This window comes from Rattus norvegicus, chromosome 17 (assembly GCF_036323735.1).
Source record: "Rattus norvegicus strain BN/NHsdMcwi chromosome 17, GRCr8, whole genome shotgun sequence".
Classification (NCBI taxonomy): domain Eukaryota; kingdom Metazoa; phylum Chordata; class Mammalia; order Rodentia; family Muridae; genus Rattus; species Rattus norvegicus.
Genome location: NC_086035.1, coordinates 42,839,007 through 42,861,505, shown reverse-complemented (window position 1 = coordinate 42,861,505; position 22,499 = coordinate 42,839,007). Strand labels below are relative to the sequence as shown.

The 22,499-nt window shown below is 41.0% G+C and overlaps 1 protein-coding gene across 1 annotated transcript; it reads right to left on the bottom strand.

Moving 5' to 3' along the window:
• Nucleotides 1–295: 295 nt before the first annotated feature.
• Nucleotides 296–2,308, bottom strand: LOC134482856 (serine/threonine-protein kinase Kist-like). Its single transcript, XM_063277008.1, has one exon. The coding sequence runs from the start codon at nucleotides 2,242–2,244 to the stop codon at nucleotides 913–915; it is 1,332 nt and encodes a 443-aa protein (XP_063133078.1). The 5' UTR covers nucleotides 2,245–2,308; the 3' UTR covers nucleotides 296–912.
• Between the last annotated feature and the right edge of the window lie 20,191 nt (nucleotides 2,309–22,499).

Genomic DNA, 22,499 nt, shown 5'->3' with positions numbered 1-22,499 from the left:
CTTACACGTACCCACACTTTCTTTGTTCCAGTCACTTCGAAGAATTGCGTGGAACCCTGGTCTAGACCACTTTGTTCTACATTTTACAGTAATGAACTCTTTTGTCATTTACATTCTATCTGTCACACCAACTTTCAAGAAACCCATAGCCCAAGTCTCTCAAGTGTGAACTGGTAGGAGGAAATGGTTACAGACTGTATTAGCTCACAATACTCACTGTAAAGTACACTGACTCAGGCATCTCCAGTCTTTCACACTTGCACACCCACTCAAGCATACATACTAGACATAAAAATTGTGCAAGATCAAGCATCAGCTTTCTATTTTAAAAGCCTTAATAGTAATTTTAAAAACATTGATAGGCTCACTGCAGTTTCTTCAGAGGAATATTAAGTCCTACAGCACTCCTTTAGAAAAATTCACAACTCATTGTTAAGAACACGGTAGGTAACTGTTGCTTGACAATGACTTAACATTATTAGAGCATCCAGTGCCAGCTAGAATAACAAGGAGATACACCTGACAATACAAACAAATATTCTGTGATGTCACCAGCCCTAACAGACTTGTTAATAATATTCACTATGACAAATGACTCATCTTTGCTTCATCAGCACATGAAATGACATCTTTTTAGGTTACATAGTAAAGAGCAGCACCCACCCTACTGCACAAATAAAGGGTGCCCACATGGGTGCTCTAACCCCCTCAATGTATAGCTGAGAGGTCTTGTCCTACTCAGTGCCGTGTTTGCAATGTGGTCACTGTTTGGGCAAAGGCTGCACATTGGTAGGATAATAAATGTACAAGTACCCTTTAAAATGGGGAGAGGGTGCTCCTGCATTCAGCTGTGGAATATAATAATCCAAGAAATGGAAGAGGAGAAACAGGAAATAGTCCTTAGGTTACTGATTAAAGCAAGGTTTGATAAAGATATCCCCTCTTGTAGGCACTCAGCGGGTAGAATGTAGCCACAACAAACTTCCCGTCAAACATCCTCCCAGTCAGCAATTTCTGAGCAGCTTTGGAATCTCCAGCGTTTGCGTACTCAACAAAGACTTGTCCTCTGCCAGGATTTTCCTTTGGAACAAGCAGAGAAACCACTGGTCCATATTTCTGACACTCTTCTTTTACATCTTCTACAACATCTTCATATTCATCTTCATTTTCAAGATAGTCATCATCCAGCACATTGAGGAGTCTGAGCACTGGAGTTGGAAGCATCACCAGATCTTCAATATGAGGGGCAAAAGGAATGCTAAAGAATGGGCTGCACCAGGCCATCTCAGCAGGGATCCTTCTGCTTGGGTCGTCATGAAGCATGCTTTTGATAAGGTCTCTGAGGTGATAGGCTGGAATTGCGGCATTCACCACTGCTTTACTGGCAAATATATGATCAATAATAGCAGAACTGTTTGCCTTCCACTCCTGAGATCTGACTGTATGTTTCAGTTTCATTCCTGAGAACATTTCCAGTAAAATGATTCCAAGGCTCCAGAGATCAACAGCTGAGGTACACTCTGTATCACTCTGCAGGCCGGCCTGGGCCAAGCAATTCTGCAGTTCTGCTTCAGGAGCTCGATACCCGTCTGTCTGAATATACTTCACGTCCTGATTGCCTTCTTTGAAGCTGAGTCCAAAGTCAATAAGCTTAAAGCACTCGTTCTCCGCACTCCACAGGATGTTTCGTGGTTTGAGGTCTGCATGGACATAGCCCTCATGGTGAAGAAAAGCAAGGGCCTCCAGAACATCTCTGGCACAGTGCTGTATCATCCACATGGAGCAACCCTGGTGACTGGAATATACAAGCAATTCCGAAACGCTGACATCCAGGAGTTCAAGCAACAGACAGCGTGATGGCACATTTGGAGAGAAGTGTATGGTAAAGACTCCGTATAAAGTCACGATGTTCCTGTGACCCTGCAACTGCTCCAGCGCTGCCCTCTCTTTTCGGAAACCATACTCCGCAGCCGAGACGGCAGCCCCGGTGGTTCCCGGAGGCAGGAACTGCTTGAGGGCGCCGGGGGGCGAGCCTGGAGTGCCGCAGCAGCGCACCCGGTACACCGAGGCCGAGGAGCCGCTGCCTAGGCGGCTCTGTACCTGCCACAGCCGCCCGAAGGCCTCCAGGAAGCGCGGCGGCTCGGCGCCCCACGCGCAGCCGGACCTGGCCATGGTGCGGGCTGGGGCGAGGACACGTGAGCCGACACGATGCGCCAGGCAGGCCCGCGGCGCCCGCCGTCTCATCCCCGCCCGGACCCGCGGCTCCGCAGGGAGGGGCCTGCAGCGCCCGCACCGACTCCCGGGACCTCAGGCTTTTGATAAATTCTTAAAAGTACACATATGACAAGGGCTTAATAATGGGAACTAACTGAATTCACAAAGAAACAGTGTTTCAGTTCGTTAAAACGTTGCTCTATCTTGAATAGTATTCTTATTAAACCCGAATCCTACTGGGAACCTGCTGAATTCACCATTATATTTAGACACTGTTCGTTAAATGGTGCTCAATCTTGAAAAGCAAACTCATACAAGCATGTCCCATTGGGACCTCACAGAATTCGCAAAGAAATTTTGATTCCATTCGTGAAAATTTTTCTATATCCCGAGCAGTCCACTTATTACTATTTCGGCCTATTGGCAACTAACTGAATTCACCAAGTTACTGAGATTCGGTTCACGAAATTATGAGAAATCTTGAAAAGTACACATATTACAAGAGCCTGCTAAGGGGAACTAACTGAATTCACAAAGAAACAGTGTTTCAGTTGGTTAAAACGTTGCTCTATCTTGAATAGTACTCTTATTACATGCGAATCCTCTTGGGAACCTACAGAATTCACCAATATACTTAGATTCCTTTCGTTAAAATGTTGCTATATCTTGAAAAGCACACTCATACAAGCATGTCCCATTGGGAACTCACTGAATTCGCCTAGAAATTTTGATTCCATTCGTGAAAATTTTTATATATCCCGAACAGTCCACTTATTACTATTGCGGCCTATTGGGAACTAAGTGAATACACCATGTTACTGAGATTTGGCTCAGGAAATTTTGATCAAGCTTAAAAAGTACACATATTACAAGAGCCTGCTAATGGCAACTAACTCAATTCACAAAGAAACAGTGTTTCAGTTCTTTAAAACGTTGGTCTATCTTACATAGTACCCTTATTACATGCGAATCCTATTGGGAACCTGCTAAATTCACCATGATACTGAGATTCCGTTCGTTAAAATGTTGCTCTATCTTGGAAAACACACTCATACAACATGTCCCATTGGGAACTCACTGAATTAGTCTAGACATTTTGATTCCATTCTTGAAAATTTTTCTATATCCCGAGCAGACCACTTATTACTATTGCGGCCTATTGGGAACTAACTGATTTCACCAAGTTACTGAGATTCGGCTCACGAAATTTTGATCAAGCTTTAAAAGTACAAATATTAAAATAGCCTGCTAATGGGAAGTAACTGAATTCACAATGAAACAGTGTTTCAGTTCATTACAACGTTGCTCTATCTTGAATAGTAGTCTTAGTAAATGCGTATCCTACAGGGAACATGCTGAATTCACCTTGATATTTAGACACCGTTCGTTAAAATGTTGCTATATCTTGAAAAGCACACTCATTCAAGCATGTTCCATTGGGAACTCACTTAATTTGCAACGAAATTTTGATTCCACCCGTGAAAATTTTTCTATATAGCGAGCAGTCCACTTATTACTATTGCGGCCTATTGGGAAGTAACTGATTTCACCAAGTTACTGAGACTCGGCTCACAAAATTTTCATAATACTTTAAAAGTACATATATTACAAGAGCCTGCTAATGGGATCTAACTGAATTCACAAAGAAACAGTGTTTCAGTTCGTTAAAACGTTCCTCTATCTTGAATAGGACTCTTATTACATGCGAATCCTATTGGGAACCTACTGAATACCATGATATTTAGATCAGTTTGTAAAAATGTTGAAATATCGGAAAAAGCACACTCATATAAGCATGTCCCAATGGAAACTCACTCTATTCGCCTAGAAATTTTGATTCCATTTGTGAAAATTTTTCTAATTCCCGAACACTCCACTTATTACTATTGCGGGCTATTGGGAACTAACTGAATTCACCAAGTTACTGAGATTCGGCTCACGAAATTATGAGAAATCTTGAAAAGTACACATATTACAAGAGCCTGCTAATGGGAACTAACTGAATTCACAAAGAAACAGTGTTTCAGTTCCTTAAAACGTTGCTCTATCTTGCATAATACTCTTTTTTTTTTTTTTTTTGCATAATACTCTTATTACATGCGAATCTTACTGGGTTCTTTCTGAATTCACCATGATACTTAGATTCCGTTCGTTAAAATGTTGCTATATCTTGAAAAGCACACTCATACAAGCATGTCCCATTGGGAACTCACTGAATTCACCAAGTTACTGAGATTCGGGTCGCGAAATTTTGATAATACTTTAAAAGTACACATACTACAAGAGCCTGCTACTGGGACCTAACTGAATTCACAAAGAAACAGTGTTTCAGTTCGTAAAACTTTGCTCTATCTTGAATAGTACTCTTATTACATGCGAATTCTCTTGGGAACCTACTGAATTCACCAATATACTTAGATTCTGTTCATTAATATGTTGTTACATCTTGAAAAGCACAACATACAAGCATGTCCCATTGGGAACTCACTGAATTCACCTAGAAATTTTGATTCCGTCCACTAAATTTTTCTATATCCCGAAAGTCTACATAATGGTATTGCGGCCTATGGCGAACTAACTGAATTCACAAATTTACTGAGATTCCGCTCACGTTGTTTTGATAAATCTTTAAAAGTACACTTATTTCAAGAGCGTGCTAATGGGAACTAACTGAATTCACAAAGAAACAGTGTTTCAGTTCGGTAAAACGTTGCTCTATCTTGAATAGTACTCTTATTACATGTGATTCCTAAAGTGAACCTCCGGAATTCACAATGATACTCAGATTCCGTTCATTAAAATGTTGCTATATCTTGAAAAGCACAATCATACAACCATGTCCCATTGGGAACTCACTGAATTTGCCTAGAAATTTTGATTCTATTCGTGAAAATTTTTCTATATCCCGAACAGTCCACTTATTACTATTACGGCCTATTGGGAACTAACTGAATTCAACAAGTTACTGAGATTCGACTCACGATATTTTGATAAATTCTTAAAAGTACACATATTACAAGAGCCTAATAATGGGAACTAACTGAATTCACAAACAAACAGTGTTTCAGTTCGTTAAAACGTTGCTCTATCTTGAATAACAAGCTTATTACATGCGTATCCTACTGGGAACCTGCTGAATTCACCATAATATTTAGACACTGTTCGTTAAAATGTTGCTCTATCTTGAAAAGCACACTCATACCAGCATGTCCCATTGGGAACTCACTGAATTCGCAAAGAAATTTTGTTTCCATTCGTGAAAACTTTTCTACATCCCGAGCAGTCCACTTATTACTATTGCGGCCTATTGGGAACTAACTGAATTCACCAAGTTTCTGAGATTCGGGTCACGAAATTATGAGAAATCTTGAAAAGTACACATATTACAAGAGCCGGCTAATGGGAACTAACTGAATACACAAAAGAACAGTGTTTCAGTTCTTTAAAACGTTGCTGTATTTTGAATAGTACTCTTATTACAAGCGAATTTTATTGGGAACCTCCTGAATATACCATGATATTTAGATCGGTTTGTAAAAATGTTGAAATATCATAAAAAGCACACTCATACAATCATGTCCCAATGGAAACTCACTGTTTTCGTCTAGAAATTTTGATTCCATTTGTGAAAATTTTTCTAATTCCCGAACACTCCACTTATTACTATTGCGGGCTACTGGGAACTAACTGAATTCACAAGTTACTGAGATTCGGCTCACGAAATTATGAGAAATCTTGAAAAGTACACATATTACAAGAGCCTGCTAAAGGAACTAACTGAATTCACAAAGAAACAGTGTTTCAGTTCGTTAAAACGTTGCTCTATCTGGAATAGTACTCTTATTACATGCGAATTCTATTGGGAACCTGCTGAATTCACCATGATACATTGATTCCGTTCGTTAAAATGCTGCTATATCTTGAAAAGCACAACATACAGGCATTTCCCATTGGGAACTCACTGAATTCGCCTAGAAATTTTGATTCCATTCATGAAAATTTTTCTATATCCCGAAAGTCTACTTATTGGTATTGCGGCCTATGGCGAACTAACTGAATTCACCAAGTTACTGAGATTCGGCTCACGAAATTATGAGAAATCTTGAAAAGTACACATATTACAAGAGCCTAATAATGGGAACTAACTGAATTCACAAGGAAACAGTGTTTCAGTTCGTTAAAACGTTGCTCTATCTTGAATAGTACTCTTATTACATGCGAATCCTATTGGGAACCTGCTGAATTCACCATAATACATTCATTCCGTTCGTTAAAATGTTGCTATATCTTGAAAAGCACACTCATACAAGCATGTCCTTTGGGAACTCACTGAATTCATCTATAAATTTTGATTCCATTCATGAAAATTTTTCTATATCCCGAGCAGTCCACTTATTACTATTGCAGCCTAATTGGACCTAACTGATTTCACAAAGTTACTGAGATTCGGCTCACGAAATTTTGACCAAGCTTTAAAAGTACAGATATTACAATAGCCTGCTAATGGGAACTAACTGAATTCACAAAGAAACAGTGTTTCCGTTCGGTAAAACATTGCTCTATCTTGCATAGTACTCTTATTAAATGCGCATCCTACTGGCAACCTGCTGAAATCTCCATGATATTTAGACACTGTTCGTTAAAATGTTGCTCTATGTTGAAAATCACACTCATACACGCATGTCCCGTTGGGAACTCACTGAATTCGCAAAGAAATTTTGATTCCATTCGTGAAAATTTTTCTATATCCCGAGCAGTCCACTTATTACTATTGCGGCCTATTGGGAACTAACTGAATTCACAAAGTTACTGAGATTCGGGCCACGAAATTATGAGAAATCTTGAAAAGTACACATATTACAAGAGCCTGCTAATGGGAACTAACTGAATTCACAAAGAAACAGTGTTTCAGTTCTTTAAAACGTTGCTCTATCTTGAATAGTACTCTTATTCCATGCGAATCCTATTGGGAACCTACTGAATACACCATGATACTTAGATCGGTTTGTAAAAATGTTGAAATATCGTAAAAAGCACACTCATACAAGCATGTCCCAAGGGAAACTCACTGTATTCGCCTAGAAATTTTGATTCCATTTGTGAAAATTTTTCTATCATGCCCTTTTCGTACTTAATTTCCTATCTCTTTATATTGAGGCAGGTCAGCTGGTGACCGTTTGTGGCACCCTAAGTCACAAGAGTCCCATGCTTTAGTACGATGGAAAGATCCCCTCACGGGACACTGGAAAGGACTCGACCCCATCCTCATTTGGGGACGAGGATCTGCTTGTATATATGACAAAGAGAATGCTGGCCCAAGGTGGTTGCCAGAAAGACTCATAAGAACTGTTAACCCACCAATGTCCAGAATGGAGCTATCGTCTCCTCCTGAGACTTATCCCTTTTCTGTTCCAGATGCTGCTCCGGAAAAAGTTCCTTTTGATCCTGCTACTGAGAGAGGTGATCTCCATCCCTCGTCGCCAACAGCCCAAGTACTCTAACAATAGACATATGCCTTGGAACTACACCTGGATAGTTCTTACAGAAAGACAAGATGTGGCTTGGTCAATTTCACAAATCTCTACTGCTATCTGGTGGCCTACTTCACTCCACCAGACCTCTGTAAATTAGCCCTTGGGACTGGAGCCCCTTGGGGCCTTGAACATCAGCTTGAGTTACAAGTAGCCCCAGAGGATAATATGCCCCACACTCAGAGCCATCAAACCCACAATTTGTTCATTTCAACCCACAGATCTGCCCAGCCTAGCAGCGGAAATGCAATCAGACGCACCTTGCCTCAGGCCACTGACTTTTACGTATGCCCTGGATATCACAAAGGTCGTGCATTCCACAATAAGTGTGGTGGCGAGTCAGATCACTATTGTGCCTCCTGGGGATGTGAGACCACTGGAACAACTTATTGGGAACCAACTTCTTCCTGGGATTACATCACAGTATCTAGAAATTTTTCTCCCCCCTCTAACTATCTCCATCGAAACCCCCTCTGTAAGGGCAGTGAACCATCCACCCAAGGTTGGTGTCTTCCCCTAGATATTAAATTTACCAATCACACAAAGGACAAGGATTGGGCACATGGCTTCTCATGGGGCCTCCGTCTATATCAGGTTGGGTCCGACACAGGTATCACTTTCACCATAAAACTTCTCAAAGAACCTGTCCATGCTTCCAAGCCAATACCAATTGGGCCTAATCCCATTTTAGTACCTCCACTCCAATCTCCTTCAGAACCACAGTCCCCTACCTCTGCTAGTCATGTTCCCACATTGTTAGTTTCTTCTCCCCATAACCTTGTCCTTACCATAGTAAATCAAACCTTTCTTACGCTTAATGCTACTTCCCCCGATCTTGTGGACAATTGCTGGCTATGTTATCACTCTCAGCCACCCTTTTATGAGGGAATTGCTATTCCTGGCACGTTTTTTTCCCACCAATGATTCTAGACATTGCCGCTGGCAACCTGGAGAATGGAATGATTTGTCCCTCTCCCAGGTCTCTGGATTGGGCCTTTGTGTTACCCTTATAACTCCCCCCTTACAGTATGCCCACCTTTATAATCTCACTCTTGCCCCTGGTAAAAACAGTCAATACCTGTTTTCCCCTAATGATGCCTGGTGGGTTTGCCTCTATGGCCTTACTCCATGCCTTTCAACTGAGACCTTTTCCCCCATAAAGTCAGATTTTTGTATTCTTGTACAATTAGTTCCTCGATTAATTTATTATCGTTCAGAGGAATTTTTTCATCTCTGGGATCAGTCTTCTGACCTATCCCCCACTTTGGTCCGTCAGCGACGAGAACCTATTTCTGCCATCACCATATCAGTGCTCCTTGGCCTTGGTGCCGTGGGAGCAGGAACAGGTATCTCTTCACTCGTTCTCTCTAAATCCAGGTACCAAGAACTCAGCGCTACCATCGATGCTGATGTCCAAAGACTCCAGCAAGGGGTTGACGACCTGTCTGACTCTCTGTCTTCCCTCGCAGAAGTGGTCCTTCAGAATCGCAGAGGGCTTGATCTGCTCTTTTTACAACAAGGAGGACTCTGTGCAGCACCCAGAGAAGAGTGCTGCTTCTACGTAGACAAAACAGGCATGGTAAAAGAGAGTATGAAAAAGGTTAGAGAAGGCTTAGAAAAGAGACAGAGAAAAAGATGAAAGCTGGTATCAGAACTGGTTTTCAACCTCCCCATGGCTTACCACCTTACTGCCCTCCATTTTAGGACCACTGGTGGGATTAATTTTGCTTATTTCGTTTGGCCCTTGGGCTCTTAGTAAACTTACAGGCTTTATAAAGCGACAAATTGATGATTTAATGGCTAAACCTATACAGATTCATTATCATAGGTTGGCTATGGAGGAACAGCAAACACAAGACAAAAATATTATCCCACCTCAGGCACTTCCCACTCCCATCTCCACCCAACCTAAGAAAGGGCATTTCTGCCCCAGGAGCTAATAAGGGGAAGTGTCCCTCCCCCTCTTGGTGACAAAGGTCCTTCTACCTTTGCTAAGGGAGGCGAGATGAGACACTACAAGGGGATGCTTTTGTACAAAGCTCCTGGGCCCCCTGAGAGACAAGCCTGGCTCTTTTGATGCTCTTTATAAGATTTCTAATTAATACTTTGCCTGTGGTTACCGGGACCCGTGATTTTCAACACGCTCATGGCCTGTAAGCAACAACCTGAAACCACTCAAGCTAGGCATATGCAGGTCCATTGTCATCACCATGAGATGAATGATCGAGGTGTGTGCCTTGCTATCAACCACCTCCCCCTGTGAGCTGAACTGGACAGTCAATGACGGGTAAGAGAGCAACATTCTCTGACCATTTGAGGCCTAAGACAGGAGGGCCGCCATAAACTGCTGCCTTATCCAATGACGGGCCTAGAGACATAAGAATGGTTTGCTCCAACCTAAGACAGGCGCAGTTCCTGAGGGGCTCTCTCATGGCTTAAAGTCCTGCCCGGGACCACCCTGCCTGCTTGTGCCTTCCCTTGCCTGAGCTAAGTGTTGTTTGCCTCATGGGCCTCTGTATCCAGACAACATATGTGAGAGTTAACACCAGCCCAAAATACCAGAAGTCAGGCCTCTATCCCTACCTTAGCAAAAAGAAAGAAAAAAGAAAATTTGTTACCATCATGGTCCTTCTAAGTAAAGAAAAAGGGGGAGATGTTGGGAGCAGCCTCGAGATGGAGAAAGCAGCCTTGAAGTTAAAAAACAATTGTGTTCTAGCCTTATGCTAGAATAATAAACAATATTCTTCAGGTTAAAAAGCAATTATATTTTAGCCTTATGATAGAACAAAAAGCAATAGCCTTAGGTTAGGTCAAAGCAGCACCTGCAGCCCTACATAAATTCAATAGTTAGCATAAATCTAGGTGTCAGATCACTGAGTACCGTTGGTCAGGAACTGATGGTCAGGTCACTAAGCAACCCACCCTGCTGTTCCCCCGCTTGGCCGATTTACCCAGCCAATATCCTGGTTATCAAGACAGGCCCATTCTTTATGGTTACCCAACCCCATTTTGCTTCTACCAGTATATCTTCAGCCTGAGAAAAATTAAAAATTGTCAGCTTGATCAGACTTCTTGACTTGCTGTCCGTTCTTTGCGTCTCTTGTCCCCCATTCTCTCCTAGGTGGACCCCAGACCCTGGTAGACTGCCCTGCGGGTCGGGGCATATATGTACCACATTTTCTGTATCCATTCCTCTGTTGAAGGACATCTGGGTTCTTTCCAGCTTCTGATTATTGTTAATAAGGCTGCTATGATCACACTGAAACATGTGTCTTTGTTATATGTTGGAACATCTTTTGGGTATATGCCCAGGAGTGGTATAGCCGGGTCCTCAGGTAGTAATATGTCTAATTTTCTGAGGAACTTCCAGACTGATTTCCTGAGTGAGTGTACAATTTGCATCCGACCAACAATGGCAGAGTGTTCCTCTTTCTCTATTTCCTTGCCATCAACTCTTGTCACCTATATTTTTGATCGTAGCCATTATGACTGGTGTCAGGTGGAATCTCAGGTTGTTTTCATTTGCAGTTTGCTGATGACTAAGGATGTTGAACATTTCTTTAGGTAGTTATCAGCCATTTGATATTACTCACCTGAGAATTCTTTGTTCAGCTATGTACCCCATTTTTAAATAGGGTTATTTGATTCTCTGGAATCTAACTATTCGATATATGTATATCGAATAGTTAGAATAGATATATTTATATCCCTCTATCAGATGTAGGATTGGTAAAGATCTTTCCCCAATCTGTTGGTTGCCATTTTTTCAAATGACAGTGTTGTTTGCCTTATAGAAGCTTTGCAATTATATGAGGTCCCATTTGTTGAATCTTGGTCTCAGAGCATAAGCCATTGGTGTTTTGTTCAGGAAATTTTCTCCAGTGCCCATATGTTCAAGGTTCTTTACCACTTTTTCTTCTATTACTTTGAGTGTATCTGGTTTTATGTGGAGGTCGATTATCTACCTGGATTTACGCTTTGTACATGTGTATCAGAACGGATCGATTTGCATTCTTCTACATGCTGACCTCCAAGTGTACCAGCACCATTTGTTGAAAATGCTATCTTTCTGCCATCGGATGGTTTTAGCTTTTTTGTCAAAGACCAAGTGACTATAGGTGTGTGGGTTTACTTCTGGGTCTTCAATTCTATTCCATTGATCTATCTGTCTGTCTCTGTACCAATCCCATACAGTTTTTATGACTATTCCTCTGTAATACTGCTTGAAGTCAGGGAAGGTGATTCTCGCAGAAGTTCTTTTGTTGTTCAGTATAGTTTTCGCTATCCTGGGTTTTACAAATTGCTCTTTTTTATCTCTATAGAGAATTGAGTAGGAATATTGATGGAGATTGCATTGAATCTATAGATTGCTTTTGGCAAAATGGCCATTTTTACAATATTAATCTTGCCAATCCATGAGTAGGACAAGTGGATATTAGTCATAAATACAAAAGAACCATACTATAATCAAAAGACCCAAATAAGCCGAAGGAAGGAAGGCTGAATCTTCCTCAGAAGGGGAAACAAAATAGATATAAGTGGTGGATGGAGGGAGGGATGGGAGTTGTAGGGGTGATAGGGAAAGGAGCAGGATGCAGGATAATCCAATGTGGGGAGAGCAGGGCAGACAGAATTGAAATAAGCAGTGAGTTGGGAGCAACTGCTAGGACAAGTCAGCGACCTATGATAAAAGGAGGCCCTTGGGGGCCTACAGAGGGCACACTAATTAATACTTTTAATAGTAGGTAATGTGGACATAGCAGTGGCGTTTGGATGTAACTAGGAATGACTCCCAGTGGAGGAATAAAGATAGCAACCCCCTACAAAACATTTGACCTAAAAGGTGTCTTGCCTACAAGATATGCAGGGACAAAGAGCAGTTTCTGAGGGAATGGACAACCAATGACTGCCCCAAACTGAGTCCCATCCCATGGGCAAAAAACAAGAAGCAATCCTTGACAGTATTATTGATACTGTATTATCAGACAGGAGACTAGAAAACCTGTCTTCTGAGGGCCTCTAGTCAGTTGCCAGTGGAAAGTGAGGCAGAGAATCACAGACAAACAGATGGAGCTCAAGAAGTCTGGCAGAAGAACTGAGGGAAGGATTGAGGGACACAGGAGGACTGGGATTCAACAATAAGACCAACAGAATCAAGTAACCTGGACCCTTGAGAACTACTGGAGACTTAATTACCAAACATAAGAAACAGATATGCAGCTTGCTCTTCATGTGGGTATCCCAAGAACTGTGGCTGGTGCTGTCTCTGAAACTGTTGCATTCCTACCTGCAGATCCCATTCCCCAACTGTGTAATGGAGGTTCTGTTGTTAAAGTCTTGTACCCTAATTTGTTCTTGGTTTTTCAATAAAGAAGGCTGGGAGTCAATTGCAGGGCAGAATGTACAGACAGGACTTCCCGGTCTCAGGGAGAAAGGAGAGGCAGGCAAGGAGAGAGGGCTGTTCTGTCATGCTTCGGATGAAGAAGGGAGCAGTCACTGAAGGCCTTCATGGGAGAGGAAGAGAGCTATGGCCTGTGGGCTCTACTGTAGGTGGGTGGCCAAGGGTGTTTGATGGGACCTGGGTTTGACTAGCCAGTGAGTTAAGGGAAAGTGAGAAACAGGTAATTTGGTTAAGGAAGGCTTGTTTAGGCAGTCTCCTATCTGGGCTCAGGAATTCTACCACAGATGTCAAGCTGTGAATTGACAAGCTGTATATGTGTCTTTTATCAAAGGATTCAAGGGACTCTGTAGTGAGCTGGTCACAGAAATTCACCTCCAGGATCTAAAGCTGAGAAGAACATAAGGGAAACCGGGAGAGGCCAGAGCATGGTCTGAACCCAAGCAAAGGTGGGAGTGATTTTATAACTGCACTCAACACAATTGTACTACCTTATCTGACTTCACAGGGAGATATGAACCTACTACTGCAGTAGCTTGATGTGCCACAGAGAAATGGGTTGGAATGAAGTGTGTGAGAAGAGGAGGGGGAATTCTGGGGAAGATCTTTGTGAGGAAGAACTGGGAGGAGAGAGGGACTGATATTGGGATGTAAAGTGAATAAATACATAAATTAAAAATATTAAAACATCTGATAAGACATTGATAACTTAAAAATTAATGTTGAAAATGTCTTTAATATAAATGAATGAAAAAGTTCTTTGGTTGTAAGTGTGGACTTGGAACTAAGGTGTAATGTAAAGGAGAGGTAGAAACCAAGAAGGTGTGGATACAGGCATCCAGCAGAGTAAAGATGAAGGTTTGAGAAGAAGGGCATCTTTGTGAAGAACAGGGATCCCACTGTCCATATTTTCATGTGTTTCAAGAGTGAGAGTCTTCAAGACTTTTAAATCTTCGTTTTCTTTCATGCTATTTCACATTTATACGTTCCAACACAGATTTAAGTTTTAGAAAACCATGAGGTGACCATGGCTGTGATTCAGCTGGTACAGTGATTGCCTAGCACTAGGTGTGTGAGAAGCATCATAGACCCCAACAGCACATACAATAAGATGGTAATTAATGCCTATAATCTCATAACTTCACATGTGAAGTCAGGATATCATATATTCAAGGTCATCCTCAACTACATAGCAAGAATGAGACCAGCCTGAGATATATGGTATTTTCTTTAGAATAAAATGTCATATGATTATTTATGTTATCATTATCAATAATATAAAAGTAGAATTAAACTTGGTGCATAGTGACAAAAGCCTGTTGTGGCATCTGTAACCAACAGGGTTACTGAAGAGACAACATGATGATGCTCAGTTCTGCAAAGAATTTTAAAAATATAAAATTAAAGGGGATGTGTCTGTGCATAAAGATGATCTTTCATTGTTTCTTGGTCTGTAAAAAATTACTATAAAAATTTAATTAATAAAATATGTAATAGAAGTGAAATAACATAGTCACAGCACATGTTAAATGGGTTTCACTAAGGTACACTAAGGCTGCCCTAGGAGATATTCCAAGCAAACGTCTCACTCTTTGATTGTTAATGTAACAGAAAATTTCATTAGTGTAACAGAATATTGTGACTGTTTTATAACTATGAAGAATTTAGCAAAATTATTCATAGGCATGACTGTAATCAACACTTCTGTTTATGTAGAGCCTAATCCATCATACACATGTTATGATATAATTCCAGAGATTTTATAAACAACCTCATAAAGGTATCCCAAAATAACATGTCATCGTGTGTGTGTGTGTGTGTGTGAGTGTACATGTATCTGTGTGAATTTACAATACAAATATGTATCTATTGAAATTATTGAAAAACAGGAAAATTGAAGTCAGTTCTAGAGATCATTTTGAATGATAGCTGAGACTTTAGGTTTAGTTCTTGCTACTGCATGCACAAGTACTCACAACCCCCTTACATACGAAGATCACATATATTTGCCTACAAGTCCTACAAGTCCATGTTAGGCCTACCTGTACAACCACTGCTTAACATTCAGCATTTTATCTAAGACTGAGACACTTGGTGACCAAGATGAGGAAAATCAAGGTCAAATTTGCAAAAGTGTCTTTCAGGACACCTTAGCAACAATTCATCTGACTTCACCTTGGCCAGTGTTGGAAATTATTTTCAAACCATTTTACCTTCCTACTGCCAGGAAGCCACCATCAGATTATTCCTTGATCTTAATATAGTCACTACTTGGGGCTTGTCACCTTCATGGCAGCCTATGTTTCAATCAAGTGTTTCGTAATGTTTGTATATCATTAGTCAAATTTGTTCATACAGGGACCATCCAAGTGATCAGACATTCATTTTATCTTCAGCCTTGATTTGATTTTTAATTAAATAACAATTCATTCAGTATCTCATTTAGAGGGTTCTGCTGTGATTCATACACATACATCCCTCCAAGTGTCTACGCATACTGGGGAAATAAATGGTGCTTACAAACTTTGGGACTGGGAGAAAGGAATTATTTTCATACAGATGTGATAGGAGTAAAACCATTAATTACATGGGTAAAATAGAATCCAATGAACTTCTTTTGGTTAAAATGGTGACAATGCCACACATCAACATCACATCAAAGTCAGGAGTTTGAAGTCACATCATTCTGCAAAAATCTGCTTGAACACAAGTGCTGTGCCTACCAACTCCTTTAAATACCAATTAGAAGAATAAGTGCATATTTGATCAACCATGTTGGCACTTTCCCATATGCTAATTGCATTAAGGTCTTGAGCTTAAGTCATGCCTGCTACTGGACACTTGCGTTCTAGGCACAAGGCTTCATTGGAAATAGAGGGTATATATTCTTGTTGTTCACAGCAGCACCTTTTTTACTCTTAGAGAAAGGAGGAACTGAAGTAAAGCTATAAGGGAAGGCGTGTCCCACACATTGTCTGCATCATACAAGTGATACTATTAACAGCCAAATAAAATTATAAATAGAAAAATGAAAGTAGTTAGATCATGTGTCTCACACACACAGAGACCTAAACTTTAACCATTAAAATTGGGAAATATAACTATAACTGAGTGTTTAAGAAGCAACTCATGTTATCATTGATTTTATAGATAAAAATCCTGATATTAATCAGGAAAATTTCTTTCAGCTACACATAAGAAGCAATATACAAGACTGGCTTCCATTTATGGCTCTAGTTCCTTTGCTCCTAGAAGGCAAGTGGCTTTTCTACTCCCTTGTTTCTACTCTCAAGGATCTTTCTCTTTCCCTCTATTAACTGAGATAGTGATTGCTTTTTCCATGGCCATATATGTCAACTGATTTTTCTTCCAGAAGATGTAAAATACTCATTTGCTCATAGGTCTTTATAAATTCCTGAGGTTAAATAACACTGGTGTTTACTATTTGGATTAAATTGATGGGATCTAGTATTACCGACAAGACCTGTCTGTGGGCATATATGTGTTGCATTTTTCTGTATTAGATTACATCGTGTGAGGTACAAGGACACACCTCAAGTATTGATCAAACTACTCCACTGCTTAAGGTTCTGGGTGGGGAGGACAAGCTTTGCAGCAGCATCCAGCATCCATCTCACTTTGTTTCTTTACTGTGGATGCTATGTGAGCACTTGCCTTACTTCTGTAACTATGCCTTAACCACCATGATGGACTGTGCCTTCAGACCTTGAACAGAAATAAACTCTTCCTGCCTTGAGATACTTTCTATCAGGTATTTGATTAGAGCAATAAGAAAACTAGCTTACATGGAATTCAAAGACATGTAAGGGTTCTCTTTATGGTTATAGGGATACCTGAAAAATTAAAATCTTACCTTTGCATTATTATGATCCTCGGTGTACCTTTTTGAAAGGATGGTCTGTTGTGCTCCATGTAGAGCTTCAGTTTGATCCCCAACTCTAACTTTGGGACTGACCACCTGCTACCTGTAGAGGAAAAAAAACCATAACTCATTGAGTCATGATATTTTCCAAGTGAATTACTGTATCTCTTCTAGACCAACAGTCATATTTCTATGTTCCAATGAAAATATGCCTTTGTAATAAAGTTGACAGCTTCTGACACAGAAAACTTATCTGTCTGTTCTTCCTCCCACCTTACTTTTGTCAGTTGTCACTGTTTCCAGACAATCTGTTTGTTCTCCTGAATAGACTTTTCTATGAAAACAGACAATAGAATCCAGACTATTCAGATAGTTAATCTGGAAGAGATACAGTATAGAAGTGACCAATCACTACAAAGTAGATAAACAGAAACTGCAATACAAGTAATTTTATTGTCCTGCCCTCTATTCTATTTTGATCCCAGAAGCAGCTGTGACTAAGTCATTTGAATTTTATAAACATCAAATGATATTCCAAGTTGAAGGAATGTTTGAAAGGTAATCTTTACTAATCTTCCCTATTTTCTACATTACCTAATCTGTGTGACTTGGAGTTGGAGAAATAATGGAGTGAGTCCTTTCTGCCTCTCCAGACATTGGCTTTATGCTAAAGCTGTGTTCTCTGTGTGCCACAGCTCAGCTCTTCCTGACTATAAGTCTGAATCCAACATTTTGTTTCCTCTGATGGATATTTGACAAGGTCATTTACATTGACATTTGGAATATTGTCCTTCACATGGTCTGTATTCAAAGTAAATTACATTATTAATTATTTGAAATGAGAGTCACTTTTGAATTTCCTCTTGGAAATTATAATTTAATTACATTTCTCTCTTCCCCAGCACCTTCCAAATTCTCCAACATACCCTATTCCCTCTCCTTAACTTTCAAATTGTGTCATGCTTGATTAGAGGAAAGACAGAGTCTTGTCAACCTTTCTAGATCCCTCCTTACAGGACACTCAATCCCTTGTTTATTTCAGTATAATTTCTTCCCTTTGTTTGAAAACTCACCTGTACATAGGTGACTCTTTTCTTAGACCACTTTTTTAAAAGTGATTTTTTCTTTTTGTAGTTTTATACACATGATACAAACTTTGCCCTTCTGGTTATTCAACAATTTGGAATTTTACATTTGTCAAGTGGTGCTAAGAAAATTCAATACTTTGTACAAACCACTCTTCACTTCTAGAATATTTTCCTCATTCCAAGCATCTCCTAACTAACTACAGTATCCCAATCTCTTCTGCTCTAGTTTCCACCCTTTCTTCTCTGATTTCTCTCTCTATACTTTACATTCTCATGAGACAACATGTAACGGAATGAAATCTCATTGTCCTTTTGTAGCAGGCTACATCCATTTACCTGTCTGTGATTTCTTCCGCTTCATTCTCCTTTTGTTGTTTATTTTCTGAATTGGGTTCTCTTTTATGTAGCCCAGATTGTTATATTGGTGTTGTTCTTCATCTACTTGAGTCAGGATCTCATTATGTAACTGGCTTACTGGCAGTTTTTCAAGCTTTTTTTCAAGCTTGTTCCTTTTGGACAAAGAATTCAAGATTTTAGAACATAAACCATGAAGGTAGAAGGAAAACTAATATAACTGCCAGATTTCTTCAGTGATAGGTCCTCAGGATGGGAATCCTCAAAATGAAAATTAGTTTGGGTATTTTATAGACTCTCTACTTTTCCCTGTAAGTCCTGTTTAAATGGGTATCTTTTTGTCTTCTGGGAACAAGAAATTACTATCTTGATAAGTTCACATTTACATTTCTTATTCACCTATGTTCCTATGATTGTACTTAAATTATGTAGCAAAAATAGTCCATTTTCCTCAGCTTCTCAAGTGCCAAGATCACAGGTATGTGGCAAGAAATCCATTCATCTGCATGGCAATGCATTTCCTAATATTGTACATAATATCTTCTATTGTGTCCTTCCTTTTGGCTTTTTTGCCAGGGACAGATCAAATGCTACACACACACACACACACACACACACACACACACACACACACACACACACACACACACATGCAGACATGGACTATTTTCCAAAAGTTCTATCATAACTAGACTCACAGGTGAGATGGCTCCATACCTGCCCTAGGAGGAAACCCAGTGGAGGCCAGTGGACTTTGGAAATATCTACCCTCCTCTAGAGACATTTTCCTTCTGGCCTCTGACTCCTGCTGGGAGCAGACTGGTCATTTCAACTTCTCTTCCACACCCAGACACAGATATCTCCCAGGAGATCTGCCATAATCAGAATCAGAGAGGGCTGGCCCTATCCAGGGACACATGAGGCCTCCCTAACCATGAACAGCACTGTTTGCCTTCCAGAACCCTGTTCTAATATAGATCACAGAACTCCACCTGCTTACAAGAAGAAGTAGTCTCTAGTCAGAGACAACATGGCCAGTTAACACCAGAGTTACCATATGACATGAAGCAAGCATAAGAAAATATGCAACAGAAATAGATGCCACTTGGTACCTTCAGAACTCAATTCTCCCACCATGGCAAGCCCTAGATGCACAAATACACATGAAAAGCAAAATTACAGCCTAAAACCCTATTTCATGACCATTATGAAGGACCTTACAGAGAGAAGGAATAACTCCCTTAAAGGAATACCAGAGACTGTTCCCAAACCCCTTGGGAGAGAGAGCTCATCACCCGACAAGTGGGCACTCTTGAGACTGCAAAGTGGGAGAGACCACCAATACGGCCCACCACTGCCCACATCCCTGGCCCAAGAGGAAACTGTATACAGCCTCTGGGAACCGAAAGATAGGGGCAATGGAGCAGCAGATCCCCACAATCTAGGCACTGCCAAGACCTGAAGGGAACAGGTCAACAGTTCTCTGCACCCAACACCCGTGGGAGGGAGAGCTAAACCTTTAGAGGGGCAGAGACGCCTAGGAAGCCAGAAGAGACTACACTCTGCCCACATTTCTGTCTTCAGAGGAAAACACCTACTGCCACCTGGGACCCTGGCACACAGTGGCTCTGGGAAAAAGCAGCGCAGACCTTCCTGGTTGCTGCCCTCACCAAGAACTCAAAAGCAGCCACCCACAGATAGAGGGCTTATATCCAAAACATACAAAGAACTCAAGAAGTTAGACTGCAGTGAGACAACCAGCCGAGGAATGCCAAATGGCTAGAAACACCTAAAGAAATGTTCAACATCTTTACTCATAAGGGAAATGCAAATCAAAACAACCCTGAGATTTCACCTCACATCAGTGAGAATGGCTAAGATCAAAAACTCAAGTGACAGCAAATGCTGGCGAGGATGTGGAGAAAGAGGAACACTCCTCCATTGTTGGTGGGATTGCAAACTGGTACAACCATTCTGGAAATCAGTCTGGAGGTTCCTCAGAAAATTGGACATTGAGCTACCTGAGGACCCAGCTATACCTCTCTTAGGCATATACCCAAAGATGCCCCAACATATAACAAAGACACGTGCTCCACTATGTTCATAGCAGCCTTATTTATAATAGCCAGAAGCTGAAAAGAACCCTGATGCCCCTCAACAGAGGAATGGATACAGAAAATGTGGTACATCTAAACAATGGAATATTACTCAGCTATCCAAAACAATGACTTTATGAAATTCATAGGCAAATGGTTGGAACTGGAAAATATCATCCTGAGTGAGGTAACCCAATCACAGAAAAACACACATGGTATGCACTCATTGATAAGTGGCTATTAGCCCAAATGCTTGAATTACCCCAGATGCACAGAACACATGAAACTCAAGATGGGTGATCAAAATGCGAATGTTTCACTCCTTCTTTAAAAGGGGAACAAGAATACCCTTGGCAGGGAATAGGGAGGCAAAGAGTAAAACAGAGGCAGAAGGAACACCCATTCAGACTCTGCCCCACATATGGCCCACACATATACATCCACCCAGTTAGAAAAGATGGATGAAGCAAAGAAATGCAGGCCAACAGAAACCGGATGTAGATCTCTCCTGAGAGACACAGCCAGAATACAGCAAATACATAGGCGAATGCCAGCAGCAAACCACTGAACTGAGAATAGGACCCCCGTTGAAGGAATCAGAGAAAGGACTGGAAGAGCTTGAAGGGGCTCGAGACCCTGTATGAACAATAATTCCAACGAACCAGAGCTTCCAGGGACTAAGCCACTACCCAAAGACTATACATGGACTGACCCTGTGCTCCAACCACAAAAGTAGCAATGAATAGCGTAGTAAGAGCACCAGTGGAAGGGGAAGCCCTTTGTGCTGCTAAGACTGAACCCCAAGTGAACATGATTGTTGGGGAGAGGGCGGTAATGGGGCAAGGATGGGGAGGGGAACACCCATATAAAAGGGGAGGGGGAGGGATTATGGGCATGTTGGCCTGGAAACCAGGAAAGGGAATAACAATCGAAATGTAAATAAGAAATACTCAAGTTAATAAAGAAAGAAAGAAAAAAAAGCAGCCCCCCAGGAGCAACTGGAGCCGCGGGACGACAGGTAATACCAACTTTTCTGCTTCAAGCGACCTGCCTGGCGGACTCAGAACACACACCCACAGGAACACCTGAAGACCAGTAGACAGGAAAGACTACACGCTCGAAAGCAGAACATTCTGTTCCCATAACTGGCTGAAAGAAAATAGGAAAACAGGTCTACAGCACTCCTGACACACAGGCCTATAGGATGGTCTAGCCACTGTCAGAAATAGCAGAACAATGTAACACCAGAGATAACCTGAGGGCATGACGCTAGAGCAGGAACCCAAACAACAGAAACCAAGACTACATATATGGCATCATCGGAGCCCAATTCTCCCACCAAAGCATACACTGAATATCCAAACACACCAGAAAACCAAGATCTAGATTTAAAATCACATTCGACCACGATGATGGAAGACTTCAAGAAAGACATGAAGAACTCCCTTAGAGAAATGCAGGAAAACATAAATAAACAAGTAGAAGACTGTAGAGAGGAATCACAGAAATCCCTGAAAGAATTCCTGGAACACACAATCAAACAAGTGAAGGAATTAAAAATGGAAATATAAGCAATAAAGAAAGCACAAAGGGAAACAACCCTGGATATAGAAAACCAAAGGAAGAGACAAGGAGACGCAGATACAAGCATCACCAACAGATTACAAGAGATAGAAGAGAGAATCTCAGGAGCAGAAGTTTTCATAGAAATCATCATCACAGCGGTCAAATATAATATAAAATGGAAAAAGTTACTGGTCCAAAACATACAGGAAATCCAGGACTCAATGAGAAGATCAAACCTAAGGATAATGGGTATAGAAGAGAGTGAAGACTCCCAGCTCAAAGGACCAGTAAATATCTTCAACAAAATCATAGAAGAAAACTTCCCTAACCTAAAAAAAGAGATGCCCATAAGCATACAAGAAGCCTACG